This window comes from Diadema setosum, chromosome 5 (genome assembly GCF_964275005.1).
Source record: "Diadema setosum chromosome 5, eeDiaSeto1, whole genome shotgun sequence".
Taxonomy (NCBI): Eukaryota; Metazoa; Echinodermata; class Echinoidea; order Diadematoida; family Diadematidae; genus Diadema; species Diadema setosum.
In genome coordinates, this window is record NC_092689.1 from 10029246 (window position 1) to 10052217 (window position 22972).

Here is a 22972-nt window from a genome sequence, read left to right on the forward strand (position 1 = left end):
GTCCTGATTTTTAAAAAAAAAAAAAATGATTGAATAGAATGGCTTATATATACCACCAAGTTAGAATTATATGCCTAGGGCATAATTATTTCAGATGACTGCAAGCTGTCAATAAAGAATATCCAACTTAACATCAATATCTGTATGGTGTATGGTCAAAAGAATTTGATAAAATTTAGAATAACACAGGCCTATACTTCTTGAATGGAAGACTTTGATCGTGCACAGCGAATTACTGTATTTTCTTGCATAGATATTTTTGCAAATGAGGTCATGGACATTTTTGCGAGAGGTTTTCACAAATTTTCGCATGTTATTAAATTCGCGGTCCAACTGTGATTCACGAAATTCGTGAAAACTAAACCCTCACGAAAATAAGAGCTTATACAGTAATGCAAGCTCAACGGAATGCCAACCTTCTTAGGAGCAGAATCATGACTGCTGTTTTATATACACGTAGTAAGTAACATTGTACCAAGGATAAACTGCCTTAGTAATGGACCCAAATATCCCACTTCTACTCAGTCATGTTGGAAATTACAAATGGCCCTTTAATCTAATTTTAGCATGAGATAAACATCTCTTCATCCACCATATCCATGATGTTTTAGATAAAGATATTGCTCACTTGATAGGCATTGCTTTGTCCAAATGGTCCACATACTACATAAACACACACACATATGCACTTATTATGATAATATCAATTTACTGTGCTGGTACACCTACAAAGTCTAGCTACTAAAAGCTTTATAAAAAATTCATTTACCAAGAACTTTACACCATTACAAAGGTTGCAAGACCTTCTTTGACCATAAACAACCATAATAGAACTATCCACATTCTAAAATGACTTCTAAAAATGTCTTGAGTCTGCAGTTTTGCAACACTACTCAGTCATTTCTGTGCCAAACATTATCCATGTTCAGATCCATGCACAATGAGCTCTCTTCAATTTGCGCATTCCGCCTTGGACGCAGCAGTAGAAGAGAAACAACAAATTTGCAAGAAAAAAAAAAAAAAAAAAAAAGATAGCCAAGAAAAAGAAAGATCAACTGTTAGTTTGTTCTGGACATCGAAATTTAAACTAGTATATTAAAGCTGATATAATTTGAACCTACTTTTTAAAAGTGGTAACCATTCCCCCCCCCCCCCAAAAAAAAAAAAATAAATAAATACTAAACAGAAAGACAGCGCCAACCTTCACTTCGTGCATTTTCAATATGCATGTATTATGGGCAAACAGAATTTGTAGAACAGTTTGAGGGTGTGATCCATCAGGGTCATTTGCAAGATAGTCATGATTTTTCCATGTCCCTTCATTGCCCTGACTGATTGACTGGTCAAACTGATCAGTCCAGATATCATTAGGACTTTGAATAGACAATACCATGATCCTATCCTTCCAGTAACATGCACAAGGTAGTCAGCAGAAATTAGTAGAAAACTGACTGTATATACCACTAACAAAAACATGCACTACACAGAGTTTTCAGAAGGTATAGGCAATTCAAATCTTTTTAACACCAAGCACTCTGATAGACATCATACGTTTAGCACTATACAACACACATGTATGAGGCACATTGCTTGCACTTGAATAGGCATGGAAGAAAAGTTTGCAGCATCATGTGTGTATATCTGTACAAAATCTCTTTGGTGGCAGATGGTATCAAAGGCACAGAGTACTTGTGTCATAATCGGACAGTGCTTTGCTGCACACACCTGGCATGATAAGCTTGAAAGAAATTATTAAATCTCTCGGCAGTCACTATAAAGATGGTGAAGGCTTGTACAGCAGCAGAGACATAAGTTTACATACAAACCACGGCAAAGAATTTGCATTGGCAATATGTTGTCCTTTCAATAACACACATTCTGCATAGTTCCCCTACAGCTTGTTTGGATTGCTGATTAAGATGACCACACTGACTCTTCAAAATGCTCATGAGGTACCGTCAGATTGGCAAGAGATTGAGAAGTTTACGATAGCGAAGTCTTCGCGATATTTTTATTGTCCAGTCACACTGGCAAAAACAATCGAGAAGTTCGGCGGGGGTGGCATATATAAGGGGGAAATATCCCTGGTTGAAGTGGGAAGTTCTGCGAGAAGTTTCATGAGAATTTTTGTGAAAAGTTTTGTGGCAAGTTTGCGGTCACACTGGAAAAACTTTGAGTTCTTAAAGATCATGATCTTAAACTTCTCGAACTTTGCCAGTCTGACTGCACCTATGGAATGCTGTATTAGATGATTCACTGATATTCAGATGGCTTCAACTTTCTTTAATATTGCTTGCCCACATTTGCTGAACTTCTAATTAATCAGTTGCTTTGCATTCATAACTTCTGCGTTGAAAATGTTATGGTCCTCCATTTTATTAGAGAAACATTTCCCTTTATTCTCCAAACTATATGAAGGTAGCTGAGGTACTGCAAACAAATTAAAGGTACAGTGTATAACTTGTATTTTTCTCACGCTTATTTTAAAACTACCTCTTAGCAACTTCCACTACCACACACATAAATTGTCTGAGCAGTACGTGCATACAAAAACTATATAAATCTTCTAATTTGCAAGAATAACAGGAAGTGTTGGATTATCTGGGTAAAAATAATATATTGCACATTCTCCTTTCCTGCCACATGCAAAGGAAGATACTGAAAGGGTGAATGAGTTACATCTCTGAGGCTATTTAATACTAGTTCTCAAAGTTTGTAAAGTTTGAGGAGGTACCATGATTTAGAATATATCCCAGTCATTTGATGGTGCCTAAACCTGTAACCCAAGTGCCTGCATGCTTTAAATGGCTTACTGAGGAGTGTGGTGCCATTCATAGTGTCACACTCTAAGTACAGGTTTTTTCTCACGTATGACAAAGTTTTCAACTTTGTCAAACAAAAACTCCAACGCAGCTCCATGTCCTGAAAGGACAAATATCTATATCATTGCAATATTTATTTTCCTATCATAATTCTGTCACGAGCCTTCACTATCATGACTAATATGTTTGTACCCATGCTACAATATGAGTTAGATTGAAGATTTTAGATCTGCATCTTTTTTTTTTCAGATTGTGGCTGAAACAGTCTGTTTCTGGCATAACAGAGCTGCGAGCAAATAAAATGAACTCAACTTGTATGCAGCAAAGTGTTTATCTCAATATATTGTGAAGCAAGACTAACCTGATTCTGTTGCTGCAGCTTTGCTGTTACTAAATTCTTTTTGGAATGAGCTATGGCAATTGAGATGGCTGGTTACTATTTTTATTGCTTTCTACTTTAATAGATTTTAAAGAAGTTTCTCTCAGATGTGTAGTGTGTACATACTGTGTATAAGCAGCACACAGTAAAGATATTACTTCTACACAGCATTTAAGATTCTACTTTTTGCCAACAGGCTCAGCTGCTTTGACAGCACTGATCACGATGTCTTTTTGCTCTGGTTTCTCCTGAGAAATTGACACGGCATCCTGCAGTCTTTTTCTCATGTCTGCTGACAGAGTATCTTTCTTGTAGTAGACTTTCATCAATGGCTCATCTGTAAATGAATGCACAAGATGGGTATATGTTAGCGGAAAATACATCCACATCTGATATTGTGCAATAAAGGTCTGAAATATGGGAGAAGGGTGGGATGGGTAACATGGGTTGGTTTCTCTGAAGTGGGGAAGGGGGGAGCATTTCAACATCTGACCAGAAAACAAATACAGAATTATTCAATTCTTTCTCTGTTAAAGTATACACTGTCTGGTCTGAAATAAATTTGCATGGAATAGGCAACATACCACAATGTTTCATTCACAAGCACTGCACGCCTCATTTTATTCATCCAAGCTCAGGAACACATCTTCACAAACAGTGCCTGTTTTATTTCTTCTTTTTTTTTTTTATTTCCAAGATGCTTCACACACACAAATAGCAATACAGTGGAACCTCTTTATTAACAAGATCGGCCAGTGAGATACCTGATTTTGCAGGTCAATTCCATACGTTCTTCTGTTTTTTTTCCCTGAATATATGAGATACTTGATAAAACGAGGAAATGTCGGTTGACCCAAGTACCCCTTCCTTATGTGATTCCCCTGTATCTGTGACTGTTTGTTTGTTTGTATGTTTTTCTGGCATTTTACATTTCTTCAATCTGTGCCATTTGGAGATCTCCAGAACAGGATGAGGTGTAGGAAAGCAGGATAGGGTGTAGGAAAGCATAAAATGTGAAAGCACGCTTACCTTGCTTGACCTTTGACCCCACATGTGCCAGGATCCTGACCCCTGCTGAGTGGTTGATGACATCTGTTTCAACCTTCCGCCCCGCCCCCAAGGAAAGACAAACGTCAGCTACTGAGAAGGCATCGATGTCGGCCACGAAGCCTGTTGGGTAGAAAGGATTGAGCCACAATTCCCTTCATTCTGATCATTATTCCAATTTTGTCTCAATTCATCAAATCAAGAGGTGATGATCGTGGCATTTGCAGCATCTTATTTTCTAATGAAAACAGGGCTATGGCACAATAACAGCATATGCACCTAAAGATACAGAAAACATGAAATGCTGCTGCAGGGAAAAGAAATCCTCAGCAAATCATTTGATTACATTGTAGTATCTATACTTTGTAAAGTTCTTGTTTGTCACTTAATCCTACCTTACTTTTGAGAACTTTTATAGGCCAAACATTTTAATTTACAGACTTGTCTTTGAAACTGTGTTTACATAGGTCTAGGGTTGTGCATTTGGGTCACTCTTTAAGGTGAGAGCAGATTTCATAATCCCTCTGGCAAAAGTTACAAATCATACTATATTGCAAACGTTTTGAAACAAAAAAAAGAAGGATCAAGGACAAAACCTTCAATGTTTATCGTAAGGGAATTACATTTGCGAAAGTAAAATCTTGTGATCTCTCATAAAAACATGGCCAATCATCTCCATGGTAAATGTTTTTAGCCATGTATGTCACATTTGTTATAAAAGCTTTGATTAGGTGAGATATGCATATCTCTTGTGATGAGATTGATGCACTTGAAAATTACATGAAAAATCTCCCAAAAAGCAGTGGCGGATCCATGGGGGAGCACACCAGGCACGCGCTCCCCATTATTTTTGTTTAAAAAATGAAATAAAAAGAAAAAAATGGGGGAGGGGTGTGTGCACCCCCCCCCTTTAATTTTGTAAAGGCATCCCCTCTTTACAGAATTCCTGGATCCACCCCTGACAAAAGGCATATCTGGTAAATCTCTGGAAAGGCATATCTGATTTGTGATATATGAGATTTGACCATTTTAAGTGAAGTTTTGACGACAGCTTGATCAGCTTGTTTTTGTTCTGTGTTGTCGAGGGGTCTTAACCCTGAAGGATGGTTTTACCTGAGCTTTTACAGGGTGACATTTTTATCATAACCAAATCGCAATGGACCTCGTCTCTTTAGGAAAACTTGTGCCTCACCTGATTTGGGGGAACCAATTTCCTCTTTTTCTAGTTCCTTATATGGAGTGTCATCTTTGCTGACTGGCAGAGGAGCCCAGATTTCATCGATATCATCCATCTCCAGACTACAAAGTTTATCAGCCAATTCTTTCTTGACACCCTGTTCTACAATCATCTCCTTGAACTTCTCCAGGGCTGACCCATCTTGGAGGACTTTCTTCATTTCCTGCCTTCCCTCCTCTGGTGTTCCCTTGAGCAGGTATGCACCTAACGAAACATTGAATACATCAGAAAGCAACACTTGCCATGTAAATAAAAGAGCACTTGCATAATTCTTTGAATATGTGGCAAGTTACTACCCAGTTTGACATTTTATCAATTGCCTGTACTTGCCGACAGAAAACATCTAGTACACATTCTCGTTAATAATAAACTTATTTTATAGAGAGTTTGCAACACTGCCCACGTGGATCAGCTCTTAGCTGTCATACTCCCATCTGATTTCATTTAATTGTATAAAACACAAATGCAAAAGTGTAGTTCATCATACCAAAAACTAGAAAACTTCAATGAAACTGTAACACATTTGACATAATACACTGCAATAACAAAATCAAATGATAGTTCCAATTTTATTCAGTATATATTTTATTGTCATTTTTCTCAAGTGAAGAAACACCCGTCTATAATAGGATGATCTTTGTGTATCGAAAGAAACTCACTGTACACTTTTAATATTCTGCAAACTTATATGTTTTTTTTTTTATACATTGTGATGTAATTTATGCATTCAAGTTTTGGAAAATATTTACATGTTCTGCTGGAAGTGGACAAATATAAATGAATGAATGAATGAATGAATGAATGAATGAATGAATGAATGAATGAATGAATGAATGAATGAATGAATGAATGAATGAATGAATGAATGAATGAATGAATGAATGAATGAATGAATGAATGAATGAATGAATGAATGAATGAATGAATGAATGGATGGATGGATGGATGGATGGATGGATGGATGGATGAATGGATGAATGAATGAATGAATGAATGAATGAATGAATGAATGAATGAATGCATGAATGCATGAATGAATGAATGAATGAATGAATGAATGAATGAATGAATGAATGAATGAATGAATGAATGAATGAATGAATGAATGAAACAAATAATATCATGGGGCAGACAAAACAAGGAAGTTTGTCAAATTGCAGGTCAATACTAGTGGTATAAGATTACACAGATAGGATAGATAAGTTATTATTCCCCATGCATTCTAAGCATTTTCACATACTCACAAAATGTTCTTATCTTCTTTGTCAATTACATATATTTTATTGTACATTATAATGTTGATATATCTGCTGGAGATGGAAAAATAAAATGAATGGATGAATGAATGAATTCATCACCTCCCACCCACCCACCCCCCCCCCATACACACACAAAAAGAAGAAGAAGAAGAAGAAGAAGAAGAAGAAGAAGAAGAAGAAAAAGAATAATAATAATAATAATAATAATAATAATAATAATAATAATAATAATAATAATAATAATAATAATGAAGAAGAAGAAGAAGAAGAAGAAGAAGAAGAAGAAGAAGAAGAAGAAGAAGAAGAAGAAGAAGAAGAAGAAGAAGAAGAAGAAGAAGAGAAAATAGCACTGGAACTTGAAAATAAGCAGGAAAAGTATGATAACCTCAGATCACATAATTCTTTGAAAGTGGTCACATTTCTCATATTCATATATGTACAGAAGTATATGAGCAATGGCTAGATACATGAGATCATGTGTTTGCAATTTAAGCCACTGATAGCAACTAGAATTAAGTTATGTATATGCCATATTTTGTGAGTATAATATTTTATGACTTAGGACTTCCAAGATCATTTTTTGAATGGTTTTATTCACAAAATTGCAATAAAGGATCATATCGACAGAATGAGAAAGAATAATTCTTTTCAAGAGGAAAAGTTAGCAATTTCCCATTTGAAGATAACATGCAATGATCCTATGTTTCTTATGTTATGCTATGTAATACTTTTGCAAGTTGCTCATTACATATGGATATCAGTTGACATGTGAAATTTACAAAAATAAAAAATCTGTGAAATATAAAGCATATACAGTACTTTAATAGAAATGATAAATTTGTCCAAAAAATTCAAAATGTTTTGACTTTGTTTCTTGCAAATGTTCAAGATCAAGAATTCCCCCAAACTGTCCTGGAACTATGTTGAATGCAATGTAAGGTAAGCACTACCTCAAAGGATGAGCAACACGACAAAAACAGTCGATAATCCATCACTTCCCATCATATGAGCGGAAGGAGGAAGTATGTAACATGAAGACATTGGGTAAGGTTCTCATCATCACAAAAAAGGCATGTTCTGTATGTTATTTTTTTCTGATAAGATGGTAGATAAATCTAATCCACTCTATTATGTCTCCATCTGCACAAGTTGCGTTCCATCCTGTGCCACGTAGGCTCATATTGCTTCACATCCGCCTAAATTCCCCAGGAGTGGACGTGCTGTGCGCAATCCATGTATTGTTACAGGATCAATGCTATTCCTCTCAGCATGAATATGTTTTAAAAAGAAGTTGGAGCGAGGCCAGACTCCTACAGAGTTGCACATGTGCCTATGCAGTCATTTTCACAGACACTTCCCAGGGAGCAGGTTTATATATCTTTGTCTTTTTGACATACTGAAAAACAGTATTGCACAATTGAAAGCAGATATCCGATGGAATTTGCACAAGCGACTTCACCTCACCCTCTTCTGGTGGTTCTATACTTGCTGTTTCTTTTTTGTTGTTTACCCAAAATGAAATAAATGTGCCAGTAGTGAAACACTGCATCTTATTGCAACACCAGCATGATGACCTTCACATACATGTAAGGTTATTGTTTTCTATCACAATTGCATCAGCTATTGCCTTCCATATTGTTCAAAACATTATTATTACTATCATTATTATTTAGCTGTCATTTCAACATAAAATACATTCCTACAGATGCATGTTGCCTCAACATCCATCTAACCTCCCTCCAATCAAAAAGGATTTAAAATGTCATGTCAAACTTCAAAACTTCAAAAATTTGGCCATTTGACACCATTCACTATTCTGTTTTGATACAGCAAAAGCTTGTTGGGAGTATGAAATTTTCCAATGTATATTGCAACATGCAATATACTTATTTCTACAAACCTTACTCAATCGCAATGCATCTGCCTGTAACCATCACAACAAGTTTGTACCAAGCAGTCTTGTGTATTGCATAGCTTTACAGGCATCTTGTGTCTTCACTCAGTGCAATATGTTTGTCATGTTCAACTGTACAAACATCTGTGTCCTATTGGGCCCTGGCTGGATTTTCCCCCCAAGCCAGCCTACACATTTTAAGTAACCCTAAAACAGCCACTTTAAGACTTCATGTTTTCATATCTTCTTCTGTACATCCCTCACACTTTGAGGGAGAGAAGTGAGTTTTCAATTATTCCTAAAATTATGCATGATGTCCTTCACAGAGAGCATTCAGTTTAAGCCACATCACACAGGCATATATTTTTTTTTTCAGAGGTGTTATAATACAGGCATTATCAACAAATTGGTCTGCCCTTGCAAAGTGTGTTTCAATGGACCACACCTGCCAGTTCAGTGGTTTCACTTCCTCAAAGAAAAAGAAGAAGACTTCCTTGAAGTAAAATAACCACAAGGCCTTAAAGGCCTAGATGCAGAAACAGTATTGGAGTATGAAACAGAGTTTTAGAGAGCAAATTTCCACATGCACCTCTACAAAACTGTCTATATTGTAAGTGGCAATTGTAAACAAGCTAAGGACTTGCGTATATGTTTTCTTTCAGAGGGCCTGTGCAAAGAGAAAAAGAGCAAGCCATACAAATTTCCAATAAGATACTCGTGCAATATCACAAATCATTGCTGGACGACAAGACCTCATACAGAATGTCAAATGTCGCAGGAGAGCCAAAAAACATGGTGCTCAAAGTACTATGGCAAATGGGACAGCCTTTCCTTCGACATGCCGTGGTGGCTTCATTTTTGGGGTAAGACAGTTAGGATTTGGACAGGACATCACTTAAACCCATTATTTGACCATTAATCAAAAAAAGTCATTTTCACCAAAATTTCAGATACAAGGTCTTGTCACCCCAGCGACAAAATGCATCTATCAGAGAATATCATTATCATTTTTTTTAGGGCAGTTGCTAATGATTTTGATTGAATCATTTCTTTATTCAATTATTGACAAGCAAATTTGTATAGTGGAAATGGGGAAGTAAGTAAAAAAAAAAAATCAGGCATGAATCAGTTTTATCTGTAGTCGATATAGTAGAAGGACATTGGCATCTTTATTACATGTGAATCATGTGTCTACAAGCCTGCGTACTTAGGGCATAGATGGACACATTTTCAGGCAAGTAAGAGTATCTTGCGAAATATACCCTCTATCATTGGTTTCCAAAGTTTTCTGTCAACTGCAGTCATAGCATGCTCAGGGAGCACAACTTTCTGTAGCACACTGATACATGTTAGAAAGACATAAATTAACTAGAAATATCACTGAAGGTGATTAATACCCCCGCCCCGTGACGACAGTCTTACCCAAGGAATGATCTCTCCTTGATCTTCTGCCATTTAAATGCCATTACCATGGCAACGCAGCTTCCGACACGTCCGAAAAATATGTCTTGCACATCTTCCCACTAAGACTATTGTGTGTGCCACATTTCATAAGCTTTTGTCAAAAACTGAGGAAGTAGTTCAATCCACAAGATCTTTCCTTGATCTTCCGCCATTAATATGCCGTTACCATGGCAACGCAGCTTCCCACACGTCCAAAAAATATGTCTTGCACATCTTCCCACCAAGACCAATGTGTGTGCCACATTTCATGAGCTTCAGTCGAATACAGAGGAAGTAGTTCAATCCGCAAGATCTTTCCTTGATCTTCTGCCATTTATATGCCGTTACCATGGCAACGCAGCTTCCGACACGTCCGAAAAATATGTCTTCCACATCTTCCCACCAAGATCAAGGTGTGTGCCACATTTCATAAGCTTTGGTCAAAAAACTGAGGAAGTAGTTAAATCCGCAAGATCTTTCCTTGATCTTCTGCCATTAATATGCCGTTACCATGGCAACGTACTTTCGGGTACTGTCAAAAAATGAGTCTTGCACATCTACAACCAAAGGCACACATCTGTACCAAGTTTCATGGAAATTGGGCAAAAACTGAGGAAGTAGTTTGCAACACAAAATTTTCCATCATTTTGGCTCATAATATGTGAGCTGTTACCATGCCAACATACTTTTTGTCACTGTCAAGAAATGTGTCATGCTGACCTATATCCTAAGACAAACATTCAATATGAATTCCATGAGAATTGGAAGAACACTGATGAAGCAGTTTTGCCATGAAGCATTTTGCCCTATATTTTACCAATAACATGCCGTTACCATGGCAACTCACTTTTTGCCACTGCGGAAATATGTGTCTTGCACATTAACATATTCAGATGAACATCTGTACCAAATTTCATAAAAATTGATCAAAAACTGTGGGAGGAGTTCGCGACGCAAGATTTGTACCCATTTTTGCCCATAATATGCCGTTACCACGGCAACGTACTTTTGGGTACTGTCAAAAAATACGTCTTGCACATCTACAACCCAAGGCACACATCTGTGCCAAGTTTTATGGGAATTGGTTGAAAATTGAGGAAGTAGTTCGTGACGCAAGATTTGCAACGGACCGACCGCCCGACCGCCCGCCCGACCGTCCGCTGATTCCTATATACCCCCTTCAAACTTCGTTTGGCGGGGGTATAATAAAATTGATGCAATCATTGAATTTTGTCAAAACAGGAAAAAGGATCAATGCAAAGTCAATGTGTTTTGAGATATGTATCAAACAATTAATCACTGCAACTGAAGATGACAGGACAATATATCAACTGCAAACATTGAAGATTTTGTCTCATTATTCAAAATTAGAAGTTTGATATATAAAGTTGCTTTATATCCCATACTTTCTTCACCATTTTTAACCTTGTTCCTAATATAGACATATTATGTAGATGTTCACTTAATGTCATACTGGCGTAACTGCATTTTACAAGACAGATAAATGTGGGGTACACAGGGAGGAGGAAATCCAACTTATGATTGGCCCAGCACAAATTCAATATAGGTACTTCCTGCCTTGTAATTAGGCAATCGAACCCATACCATGAGTGTAGTCAATTGTGTCTGTTACTAGTATGACTTCAGCAGTTTGTTTTGGTACTATGGCATCTTTCTCAAAGCATTGTCATTCAAGTACTACACCATGGACGAAAGCTTCTGGGCAGCTTCCCAGTTTCGAACATATAGGCCCTATATAGTCATTAACTTGTGAATGTGTGTGTGTGGGGGGGGGGGGATCCTTTTTTACGTGACTGCCTTCTAACGAGCAATATTTCAATTATCAGTGGGATGTCATTTTTATCATCTGATAAACCATACGTCACTCACAGCTGCAATTCCTCATTGCTCATCAGTGTCTGCTGAGCATTTCAGTTTGTTTGTTTGTTAGTTTTTTTTAATTCAAAACTGTTTGTCTATCTATTGAAGCAATATGTATATACCTATAGATTTGTTCCCTCAGAAACTGTTCCTCAAAGTTCCATAGAGATGGTTTACGTGTATGAACATTTTTGGGTAGCAACTGACTGTTTTTGCACATAACATAGGTGTGTCACTGGAATAGTTCTGCTTATCATATCTTCGAGACTGCTGGATTGTTCAAGGACAGACACTTCTTTCCATCATATGGGCAAGGACTGCATGGGGCGATGGAAGGAGGGAAGGAAGTGGTCACTTCAGGAAGCAATTTGGCCGATACTCTTTTAGGGATGGACAAGTGTCCTTCCTCATGTAAATCGGACTAATCTACTGCCTGCGCAGTTAGAGCTGAATAAAAACACTGAATTTGATGCTACACACACACTAGCTGGAAAACATGACACCTTTGATAGATGCAGCAAAATCGAAACATTGAGTGAGCACAAATAAGAACCTAGGAAACTCTAAAAATAAGATATAAACAAAACTGCAAGTGTAAATGGCTGACTTCACTTCTCTCACCATCCCTATACAAAAACAACAAACAAACAAACAAACACATTCAACAAGCAAAGCACAATTGCCACCATCACCACTGGCACTATATTAGCAACAAAATGAAAACTTGTAGATTACTATATTATGCAGATATTTGATTGAAGAACGGATAGAGACAAAGAAATTTGACTGGCTATGACCTGGGCCCCGTTTAATATAAAAGCCATTCGTAAAGTTACCCATGACATTACAAACGACTGGAATATGAAGTGCCAATATATGACAATGTGCCCATTTTTTTCTTACATTTTAACAAAGTACGACATTGGGGCGAAATACACTTTCAACTAAAAATGTGTGTGAACATGTAAGAATGATCATTATCATCTGCAAATTTCAACTTTAGCTATCGAAATTAACAATGACTAGGAAACCCACTTGCCTTGCCATATTTAAGTTGTTCGTAAAGTCATGCGTAACATTACAAACAGCTTTATGAAACAGGACCCTGTTTCTGTATATCAGACTCACCAAGCTCTACAACCAGATCATGGAGGTCTGTAGGGCCCTTGCCTTTCAGGCACTGTATGGATTCAGCCACCTCCAAGGTATTACCGATGCAGCAACCAATGGGGTCATCCATTCGCGTCAAGACAGCCGTAGTCTCGGTGCCAAGGCCACAGCTTGTATTAACCTCAAGAAGAAAAAAGAAAACAAAGATGAGAATCAAAAGAAAGATTATAATTCAGGTGAGAGAGTGTTGTAGGCCTACTGATGGAATAGTCAGAAAGAAGCCTTACTTATAATGCTACACCATTTTATTCAGCAATTTGCCTTGAAGCGTTCATTCACATGAAAAACAGTTGAACCAGCTAGGGCAATCATAGTGCAACCAAGGACACAAGTTTTTGCATGAATGGTAGCATACACAATGACAATCAGAGATATTTTTCTTTTAATGGTATACTTACTGGGGTAAATGGAAATCTGAGTTCTAATTCAATGCATCCTTAATAATGCAGATGATACGAACGTGACTGGCACATAACACTCTCCTGGTGCATAACACTGGGATCTTTGCTAAAAAGCTAAATCAATTTTTTCTAACCTGTTGAGGACGAGTCCTGAGTATACTCTGGTAAGCATCTATAGGAAATTCGTGTTGTAGCAAAATCAAACCATCCTGAACGGATTAAGAGTAGCATAGGGCATATATCATTCAAACCCAATGTGCATATACTTTATTCGTGCAACTAGCTTTTTTCAATGTGGCAACTTATGATTGAAATTTCACCACGCTGGCATTCATGAAGGGGTAACAGCTCTCTCTTCTAATCTATTCTCCTCTCCTTTTCTATATAATCATTCTCTTTAATCTTTTCATTCCATTCTCTCTTTTCTTTCCTAAATTCTGCCTTCAGAGCATATTAGAGGTAAAATGAAAATCCTCCTTTATGGCATTATGTCTACTATTTCTAGTTGAATTTTTAGCTTCTGCATACAGCAATGTCAGTTTGTCATTTGTTGTTGTTGTTGTTGTTTTTGATGATGCAAAACTATGATTTGGGCATGGAAATGAAGAGTTTGTTCGCAAAAACCGATAAGTCCATATTTGCCAAATGGAGATATTTGCGATTAAAGGTCAAGAAAAATAATGAAAATAAAAAAGAAAATTTTTGCTTCTTTTGACCATAACTTCAAAAATGTACCTTTATTAGTCCAGGCGCAGGGGCCCAGAAAAAATGACTTCGTTCAACCCATCCCGCAGAAAAGGTTTAACTGCATAGGGTGGTCGGTTGGACTCTCTGGAACACCCCTAGGTAGTATGTGATTCGAAATTGTGGTATCAATAAAATTTTACAGGCCATTTTAGTTGCGACAAGACCTTATTGTTCGAAAAAGAGTCTGCGCACGCCAAGACTACTACACGCACCACTAGCACTGCTACAGGCGCCAGTGCCAGTGGTGCGTGTAGTAGTCTTAGCGCACGCAGACTTTTCCTCTGCAAACAAGGGTTTTTGCCAGGAAACTCACTAGCTGAGGTCAGTGTAGTTTAGTTTCTAGCCATTTTTATTTCGTGTATATTTTTCCGAGTTGCAGCAAGCCGAGTGAGGTTGCATACCCAGTGATTGTGACCCCAAACCGTTCGGGCGTCGCAATCACTTGGTATGCGCCTTCGCTCGGCTTAGCACAATAAACTGGGCTTCTACACATGCGCAAGCTGCAACTCGGAGAGATGAAAACGAAATAAAAACGACTAGAAACTAGACTGGGGTCGGTTACGGCTGGCACTGAAAATTACAACATAATCACAGTTTTTTGCAGTTATTTCATGAATAATTCCTCAAAACACCGTAAAACCATATATACATATATGTTGCTAGAGATGTCAGCAAAACAGTGGGATACATTGTAAGTTAAAATATTGTGCATGGTTACCATGGTAACCAGATGTATACAGGTGATTGATAATCCAAAAAATGCCTCCAACTGCTGCAAACTTTGGTATTTTTTATTCAGTTTTTTTTTTTTGTAGATAGGTGAATTAAAAACAAACATTTCTATTGATTATTGTTCAAAAAAGTTTTTTTCCTGTTGCCATGGCAACCAGTAATATCCAATCAGGATTCAGCTGTCAATACTTAAGAACTAATGCCCATATTTTCAAAAAGCTCAATAAGCATTTCATTCTGCATAATTGTACCATTTACCGTACTTTTAACACATATTTGACTTCAAATTATAGGCAAATGTTGTTTCCACCAGTGTATGGACACAAAATTCCCTTCAAAATCTACGTTAATACAGAGAGCAAAGCCGACGATATTCTGATATTAGCTTTTTAGAGTATATATTTACAGAGAAATGGTTATTCGAAACAACCTCGGAAAAGAGCAGAAGAAAGCAATTGATTGTTCTTGTTCTTATAGGAAATTTATTCAAGAATGCAGATAAATTCCTTTCTAAAGAAGGAATATACACGTACACTGCATTATCCATCAATGGAATTAAAAGCGTACTTTTTCGTTGGTAAGCTAGGGTTAAAAATAAAAAAATAAAATGAAAAGTCATGACATGTAAATTTGTATTAAAACGTGCAGTAATGAATTAATGCTATTAAGGAGAGAATGAGGGATGAGGGGTCCTATTCGTTTTATCCAGGTTAACTTTGTAGTGTTGAGGTGGGTAGTTAAACACTATAAAGCCCAAGGGGGGCACATTGTGCCCCCTACCATATCTTCATTTGCCGCTCCTAAACCCTTTACCCGATTTCAACCAAATTTGGTGGCTTTTCCTAAAATCTTATTACAAACATTTTGATATATAATTTAGGTATGTCCGATATTCCTGTTTGCTATGGCAACCGTAAACTGACAACCATGTTAGTCAGAGTTTGTATGATTTTCTGTTTCAATTTCAGTTAACAATATAATTATGGATGAAATTGGGGTTTTCTTGGCTGTAGTTTGCTAAAGGAAAGAAATGTGAAGTAATTATGGTTGAGAATTACCCTGAAATGGTCTTCTTATTATTTCCTTTATTTTCTATATAACATAGGCATCAAACAATAGATATAATAGAAATAATCGAAAATAGTTGTCCAAATAATGATACCCTATATCGACAGAATGAATCAAATTTCGTGCACTTACAGTCCACGAAAAGCACCAAAAAAAAATGTATCTACACTTTAGATATAGCCTATAACAAACAGAATGATTCAAATTTTGTGCACTTACAGTCCACGAAAAGCACGAAAAAGTATTTACACTCGAGATATTTCTTTTTCACTTTTTTCGCACGCTGGTGTGGTACAAACATAAATGCTGATGGTATATTTGAGACAGAAAGTTGTCTGATTGTCTGAATTGTCTGACCCTGAGACGTCCTTAAAATACCCTGATTCACAAATAACTCGATCCACAAATAAACTTGTTGAAAATAAAGCTAAAATACTTGTGTATATATATATATATATATATATATATATATATATATATATATATATATATATATATATATATATATATATATTTATATATGTATAACGAAGTACTGAAAGTCAATCCATCACACTGTGAGCTCTAGTAACAGGCTTAACAAGAAATGAAAAATTGAATTCATATTTAACAAAGAATTGGTAATTCGAACTTGATTATGAAATATCACCACAAGTTGTCCAAATATATATAGCTTAACAACGAAAAGTACGCTTTTAATTCCATTGATGGATAATGCAGTGTACGTGTATATTCCTTCTTTAGAAAGGAATTTATCTGCATTCTTGAATAAATTTCCTTTAAGAACAAGAACAATCAATTGCTTTCTTCTGCTCTTTTCCAAGGTTGTTTCGAATAACCATTTCTCTGTAAATATATACTCTAAAAAGCTAGTATCAGAATATCGTCGGCTTTGCTCTCTGTATTAACATAGATTTTGAAGGGAATTTTGTGTCCATACATTGGTGGAAACAACATTTGCCTGTAATTTGAAGTCAAATATGTGTTAAAAGTACGGTAAATGGTACAATTATGCAGAATGACATGCTTATTGAGCTTTTTGAAAATATGGGCATTAGTTCTTAAGTATTGACAGCTGAATCCTGATTGGATATTACTGGTTGCCATGGCAACAGGAACAATAATCAATAGAAATGTTTGTTTTTAATTCACCTATCTAAAACAAAAACTGAACAAAAAATACCATTTGGATTATCAATCACCTGTATACATCTGGTTACCATGGTAACCATGCACAATATTTTTAACTTACAATGTATCCCATTGCTTTGCTGACATCTCTAGCAACATATATAATATGGTTTTACGGAGTTTTGAGGAATTATTCATGAAATAACTGCAAAAAACTGTGATTATGTTGTAATTTTCGGTGCCAGCCGTAACCGACCCCAGTCTAGTTTCTAGTCGTTTTTATTTTGTTTTCATCTCTCCGAGTTGCAGCTTGCGCATGTGTAGAAGCCCAGTTTATTGTGCTAAGACGAGCGAAGGCGCATACCAAGTGATTGCGACGCCCGAACGGTTTGGGGTCACAATCACTGGGTATGCAACCTCACTCGGCTTGCTGCAACTCGGAAAAAATATACACGAAATAAAAATGGCTAGAAACTAAACTACACTGACCTCAGCTAGTGAGTTTGCTGGCAAAAACCCTTGTTTGCCGAGGAAAAAGTCTGCGTGCGCTAAGACTACTACACGCACCACTGGCACTGGCGCCTGTAGCAGTGCTAGCGGTGCGTGTAGTAGTCTTGGCGTGCGCAGACTCTTTTTCGAACAATAAGGTCTTGTCGCAACTAAAATGGCCTGTAAAATTTTATTGATACCACAGTTTCGAATCACATACTACCTGGGGGTGTTCCTGGAGGTCCCATCTACCACTCTGTGTGGTCAAACCTTTTCTGCGGGGTGGGTTGAACGAACTCCTTAATTAAGGCCCGTACAGGAATTAGCGCCTTGACTATATATGTAGTGACCAATATATCATTTAAAAGGTATTATTTTGTACTTTATGACAGAGACCGTACTTCAAAATCTTCAAAAATGGACTTATCGGTTTTTGCGAACAAACTCTTCAAATGTATTCACCTTACCATAAAGAAACAAGACAATGAAAGATTAATACATCCTAGCACCTCCATCTGTGTACAATCAGTCATCTCATCTCTTTCATACTGTATACGCCGAATATTTCACGAGGTTTTTATTTTCGCGAATTTCGCGAGTCGGGTGCTATTCGCGAAATTAAGGACACACAAAAATATTGACTCTGATCCCGATGTGAATGTGATGCACGTATGTACACTTCTCCGTTCAGTGCAGGACTCCACGATCGCGAATTTAACCACTCGCAAAATTGCCGGGAATTCCCGATTCGCGAAAATTTAGACTCGCGAAATATATGGCGTGTACAGTACCTTTCTCTGATGGAGACTCAACATTTGCTCCTGCGACAATCACTGCGGTCTTATTTTCTCCAAGGACTTAGGGTTAAAGTTAGGGTTATAATAGGGTTTTAGGTTTAGTTTGATGTGGGCTATAGGGTTATGTTTGTGGGTAAGTTTAATGTTTGGCTTAGCTTGCAGATATTTCATGGGAGCAACTGTCCCTGGGGAAAATGTCATGGAACCGTATCTGGCACACTCACCAAGGATTGGGCAAGCTTGCGACCCTCATCTTCTGTCGTACAGAATGCCGCCTTGCCGACCTTCACATCTAGGACGAGCCTTTTCACTTTCTCGGCGGACTTCTTGGATATGATTGATCCTGTTAATAGTAGAAAAGAAAAACTCAGCTACAAGAACCCAGAGACTGAAAGGAACACATTAGGCCCGTTCACACACAAGGGAAAAAGTGAGATTTAAAAATCGATTTTCTTATTGCGATCAAAATTTCGAAATTTTTTCCTGTGTGGACAGAAAAATTTCACTAATTTTCGCGATCCTAATCGCGATCCAACTCGCACTATTAGTGCGATTTTTCAGAATAATCGCAATTATTTTGCCAAGCGTTGTGTGTGTGAGCGCGATCGAGATTCGGAAATCGGTATTTTTAATCCCATCGTTCGTAGCATGTGAACGTCAACATTATTGGGACCGCGGGGTCAGTCTTCGGTCATGCAAGTTTCGCGCATGCGCAATTTGGCCACTGATCGTTCTTTCCTTTCTGCGAAGTGCGTTTTTTCCTTGTGTATAAACGGTCGAAAAAAAAAAATCGAAATTTGGATCACGATTGTAATTTCGATTTTCGTTGTGTGTGCACGGGCCTATTATGGTAGTACTAAACTTCATGATTCTATGAGAAAAGTAACAAAGAAAACCATATATGATTCTACGAAAATAATAGTTGAACAAATTTATGATTCCACATGGAATGTTGTGTGTACCTTATCCCTTTACATGACTCTTAGCTGTACGTATAACTTGCCAAGCATTTTTATAGGCAAAAATGCTGATAATTTGATTCTCCTTAACCCATTGAGTGAGTCCCCGAGTATACTACAACGAGTGTCGATGGGAAGTGCATGTTGTAGCAAAATCAGCTATCCTCAACGAGTTAATTGCAGTTGGCCACACAACCCAATCTGACATAACAATATGTGTCTCAGTCCAATACTAAGGCCATAGTGAAGCATTAGAGATACTTCTCATTGGCAGGCAGTTTCCAGATACTATGGGCAGTGAGTGTAAACAATGAAGCTGAAGAGGAAGTATACGTTCAAATTCAACTATGACAGCCCTAAAACAAGCCACGACAGGAACTTAACCTGCCAAAAGAATAGTTTAACTGAGCTCTGATCTCACACTACAAATAAAAATGAATATTGAAACACAAGAGAGTATACCGGCACTCAAAATCATCACATACACAGAATTGCTATCGGATTTTGTATTATGACGCAAAAGTCCAATGTTGTATTTGCTGCTGTTCAAACATAGCCTCCCCCACGCCCTGAAAAAAAATAATGCAAGCAAAGCACTTGAAATTTCCTGGTACTGCACATGACTAATCAATGAACAGATTGTGATGCATCCCATCAGACCCACTGATCTCTATGCCATTAGTGCATGGACCCTAGTGCTGGGAGTTGCATCGTATGCTAACTGGGACTGAAAAACTGTAATGTTTTTGCTTGCCATTTACATACATCACAATCTATCTACATTGCATTGCAGAGCAAATTGTGATAGTTGGCAACTTTTTAGTGTGCCCATAGGCCTACATGCACATGATTCCCAGGTTTTGCATATAGCATGGCAAAGTGAACATTGATTGTTGGAACTGCATTCATTTCAGAGGTGTATGAACAGCTAGGCCACCCTAGGGTCAACCTCTGATCACAAAGTCAAACAGTTTGCTTGTTTGAGCTGACTCACCCGTGATGAGAGGTACACTGTCAATGGTGCCTGTCACATCTCTGATGGCGTACAGCTTCTTGTCAGCGGGCACCAGGTTCTTTGTCTGGCCTGAGATACAGCAGCCGACATTTTCGACGATTTCTCTCATCTTCTCGACACTGAGTTGAACTTGAAACCCCTTCATGGATTCCAGCTTGTCCAGAGTCCCACCAGTGTGGCCAAGTCCTCTCCCAGAGATCATGGGAACCTATACCAAGTCAAGAGTGGGGACACATTGGGGAGCAACAGTCAGTAGGGGCATCTATATTGCAAAAACAACAGCAGCAACAACAACAACAACAACAACAACAACAACAAAACAGAATAGGAAAAAAAAACACACACACTTTTTTGATGTACCGATCAACACTGATAGGAAACCAAAAAATCTTTTGGCATTTTGGTTGGTAGTGCAAATGAGCCAGAAAAAAGAAGAAGAAAGAAAACAATAAATGAATAAATAAAAAAAAGCCATGGTGAATTAAGCTTATCTTTTTGTATGTAGTTCTGATGCAGCACTTCCCATGTGCTAGCTGTCTTGGAGTGTAGGCAGGAGGTCCAGAGCATTCTCCAGCAAAGACCATATTAAATTTTTGTAGAATGCATAATGATAGGCTAATGCCATATTAATTGCAAATTCCTGCAATTTTAGCATTAACAAAAAAAATATGATAAGACATGATTGCATTCTAACAGCCTGGAGACAGACACTCCTGCCTTCTTCCAATCAAACTATCTGAAAAATAGTATCTGATATTAAAGAACAGTGTCATGTGAGATAAAATAAATGAAGTTGCTATTATCAGCACACTTCTGTAGATCTATGCATATTTTTGATCAACATGACAATTAAAAATAACTATATATGTCAGTTTCACTACGTGGAGCGACTTGAAACCCTGAAGTTCGTGTGACACTGACCTTCAGTCCGCAGGCGGCCAGTGCAGGTGCAAGGATGAGGCTGACCTTATCCCCGACCCCTCCTGTGGAGTGCTTGTCCACCAGACTGTCTCGGAACTCCTGTGATTCATCTGACCAGTCCAGCACCTCACCGCTGTCCAACATACACTGCGTCAGCTGTGTGGTCTCTCCGGTTGTCATGCTCTTCAGGCGGACAGCCATCAGCCAGGCGCCTGAAAAAAAAAGAAAGAAAAAGTATCAGAGACCATTTGTATCAATTTTGAATTCCTTTTCTTCTGAAATGTGCAGCTATGCTTCATTTATTGGGCCTCTTAAATCCCTTTCAAAGTATCACTGAAACTATGGAAACTTATATCTCCAATATTTCACTCCAGTTCAGTGTCTACATGTAGTAGAAAAGAAATTGAATGTATTGCCATAACCCTGACGGCAACTTTGGGAACTTAAACTTCTGAATACTGAACTGAAATGTTCAAAAATTTCTTATCAAAGATTTCATCTAGCAATATTTCACAGTCTCTTTCCCTGCCATCTCATTCATCAAACCATATGTTTTCCACTCCAGCCTAAAAACATATCTCTTTTCTTTTCCTGTAGAAACTATAAGACACTGCCAATGAGGAGAGTCAATAGCTGATGAAATAGAGCTTGAAATTAGAACAAGATTGTATGAGGAAGTTTTCATTCCTTTGGTTTCCTTTTTTCAGAGTCAGATTTATGTAAAAAAGATACAATCATTCATCCACACTTATCAGAAAAGTCATATCATGTTAACTTTTTGAGGACACACTGCATGACAGTGCAAATATGTGAATAGAATTCAGAGCAAGGTTGTATGAGAAAGTTGAAATTCCTTTTGTTTCTGTTTTTAGTTTAAATTCACATTAAAAAAAATGTTTCAAGAAAAAAATTTGTGTGCATCAGTGTCATCAGTACTTTAGTTTGCTGCAATGGAATGTCATAAATATTGCCAAAAGAGGATTTTTGATTAAAACAAAGAAGATAACAAACTCAAACATATACATGTATATATATATATATGTATACATATTACATATATATTTGTATATATGTAGAATGGAATATGTGTGCTCTCACGATAAGAAACATGTCAAAGCAATTGAATCTTCCACTCCTCCACAGTGGAGGAGTGGAAGATTCAATTGCTTTGACACGTTTCTTATCGTGAGAGCACACATATTCCATACTTTTGAGTGGTCAGAAAAAAAAAAAAAAACTGTCCTTTTGCTATCTGCAGCACAATGTATAATGGTGTCAAATTATTTGCACTGAACTGATAGCAGTGACCTCCCTTCGGAATTTTCCCTTGAGTGGCCTTCTCTTTAGCAAATAAAACACATTTGAATCAATTGTTCCCTCGACAAACATATTGACCAAATCCTCTCATCAATGCAAAACAATGGATGCAGCCTGGTGTGAACAATGCAGTGAAATGTAAATTTTGCAGCTCAAATTGTAAATTTGCCCACAGACCATCTGGGGGGCGTTTCATCAACGAGTTCGTCGGAGGTTTTCACCGACGAATTTGCTATCAGCCAATCAGACGCAAGGATTTACAC

General features: G+C 37.5%; 1 protein-coding gene across 1 annotated transcript in view; it reads right to left on the reverse strand.

Moving 5' to 3' along the window:
- Positions 1–1594: 1594 nt before the first annotated feature.
- Positions 1595–22972, reverse strand: part of LOC140229071 (thymidine phosphorylase-like) — a 32896-nt gene continuing 11518 nt past the window's right edge. The window contains exons 3-9 of the mRNA XM_072309331.1: positions 21393–21604; positions 20451–20679; positions 18722–18840; positions 13091–13253; positions 5456–5689; positions 4231–4371; positions 1595–3538 (exon numbers count right to left, since the gene is read on the reverse strand). Coding sequence (XP_072165432.1) covers positions 3381–3538; positions 4231–4371; positions 5456–5689; positions 13091–13253; positions 18722–18840; positions 20451–20679; positions 21393–21604 — 1256 coding nt within the window. The 3' untranslated portion in view covers positions 1595–3380. The remainder of the gene's footprint in view (positions 3539–4230; positions 4372–5455; positions 5690–13090; positions 13254–18721; positions 18841–20450; positions 20680–21392; positions 21605–22972) is intronic.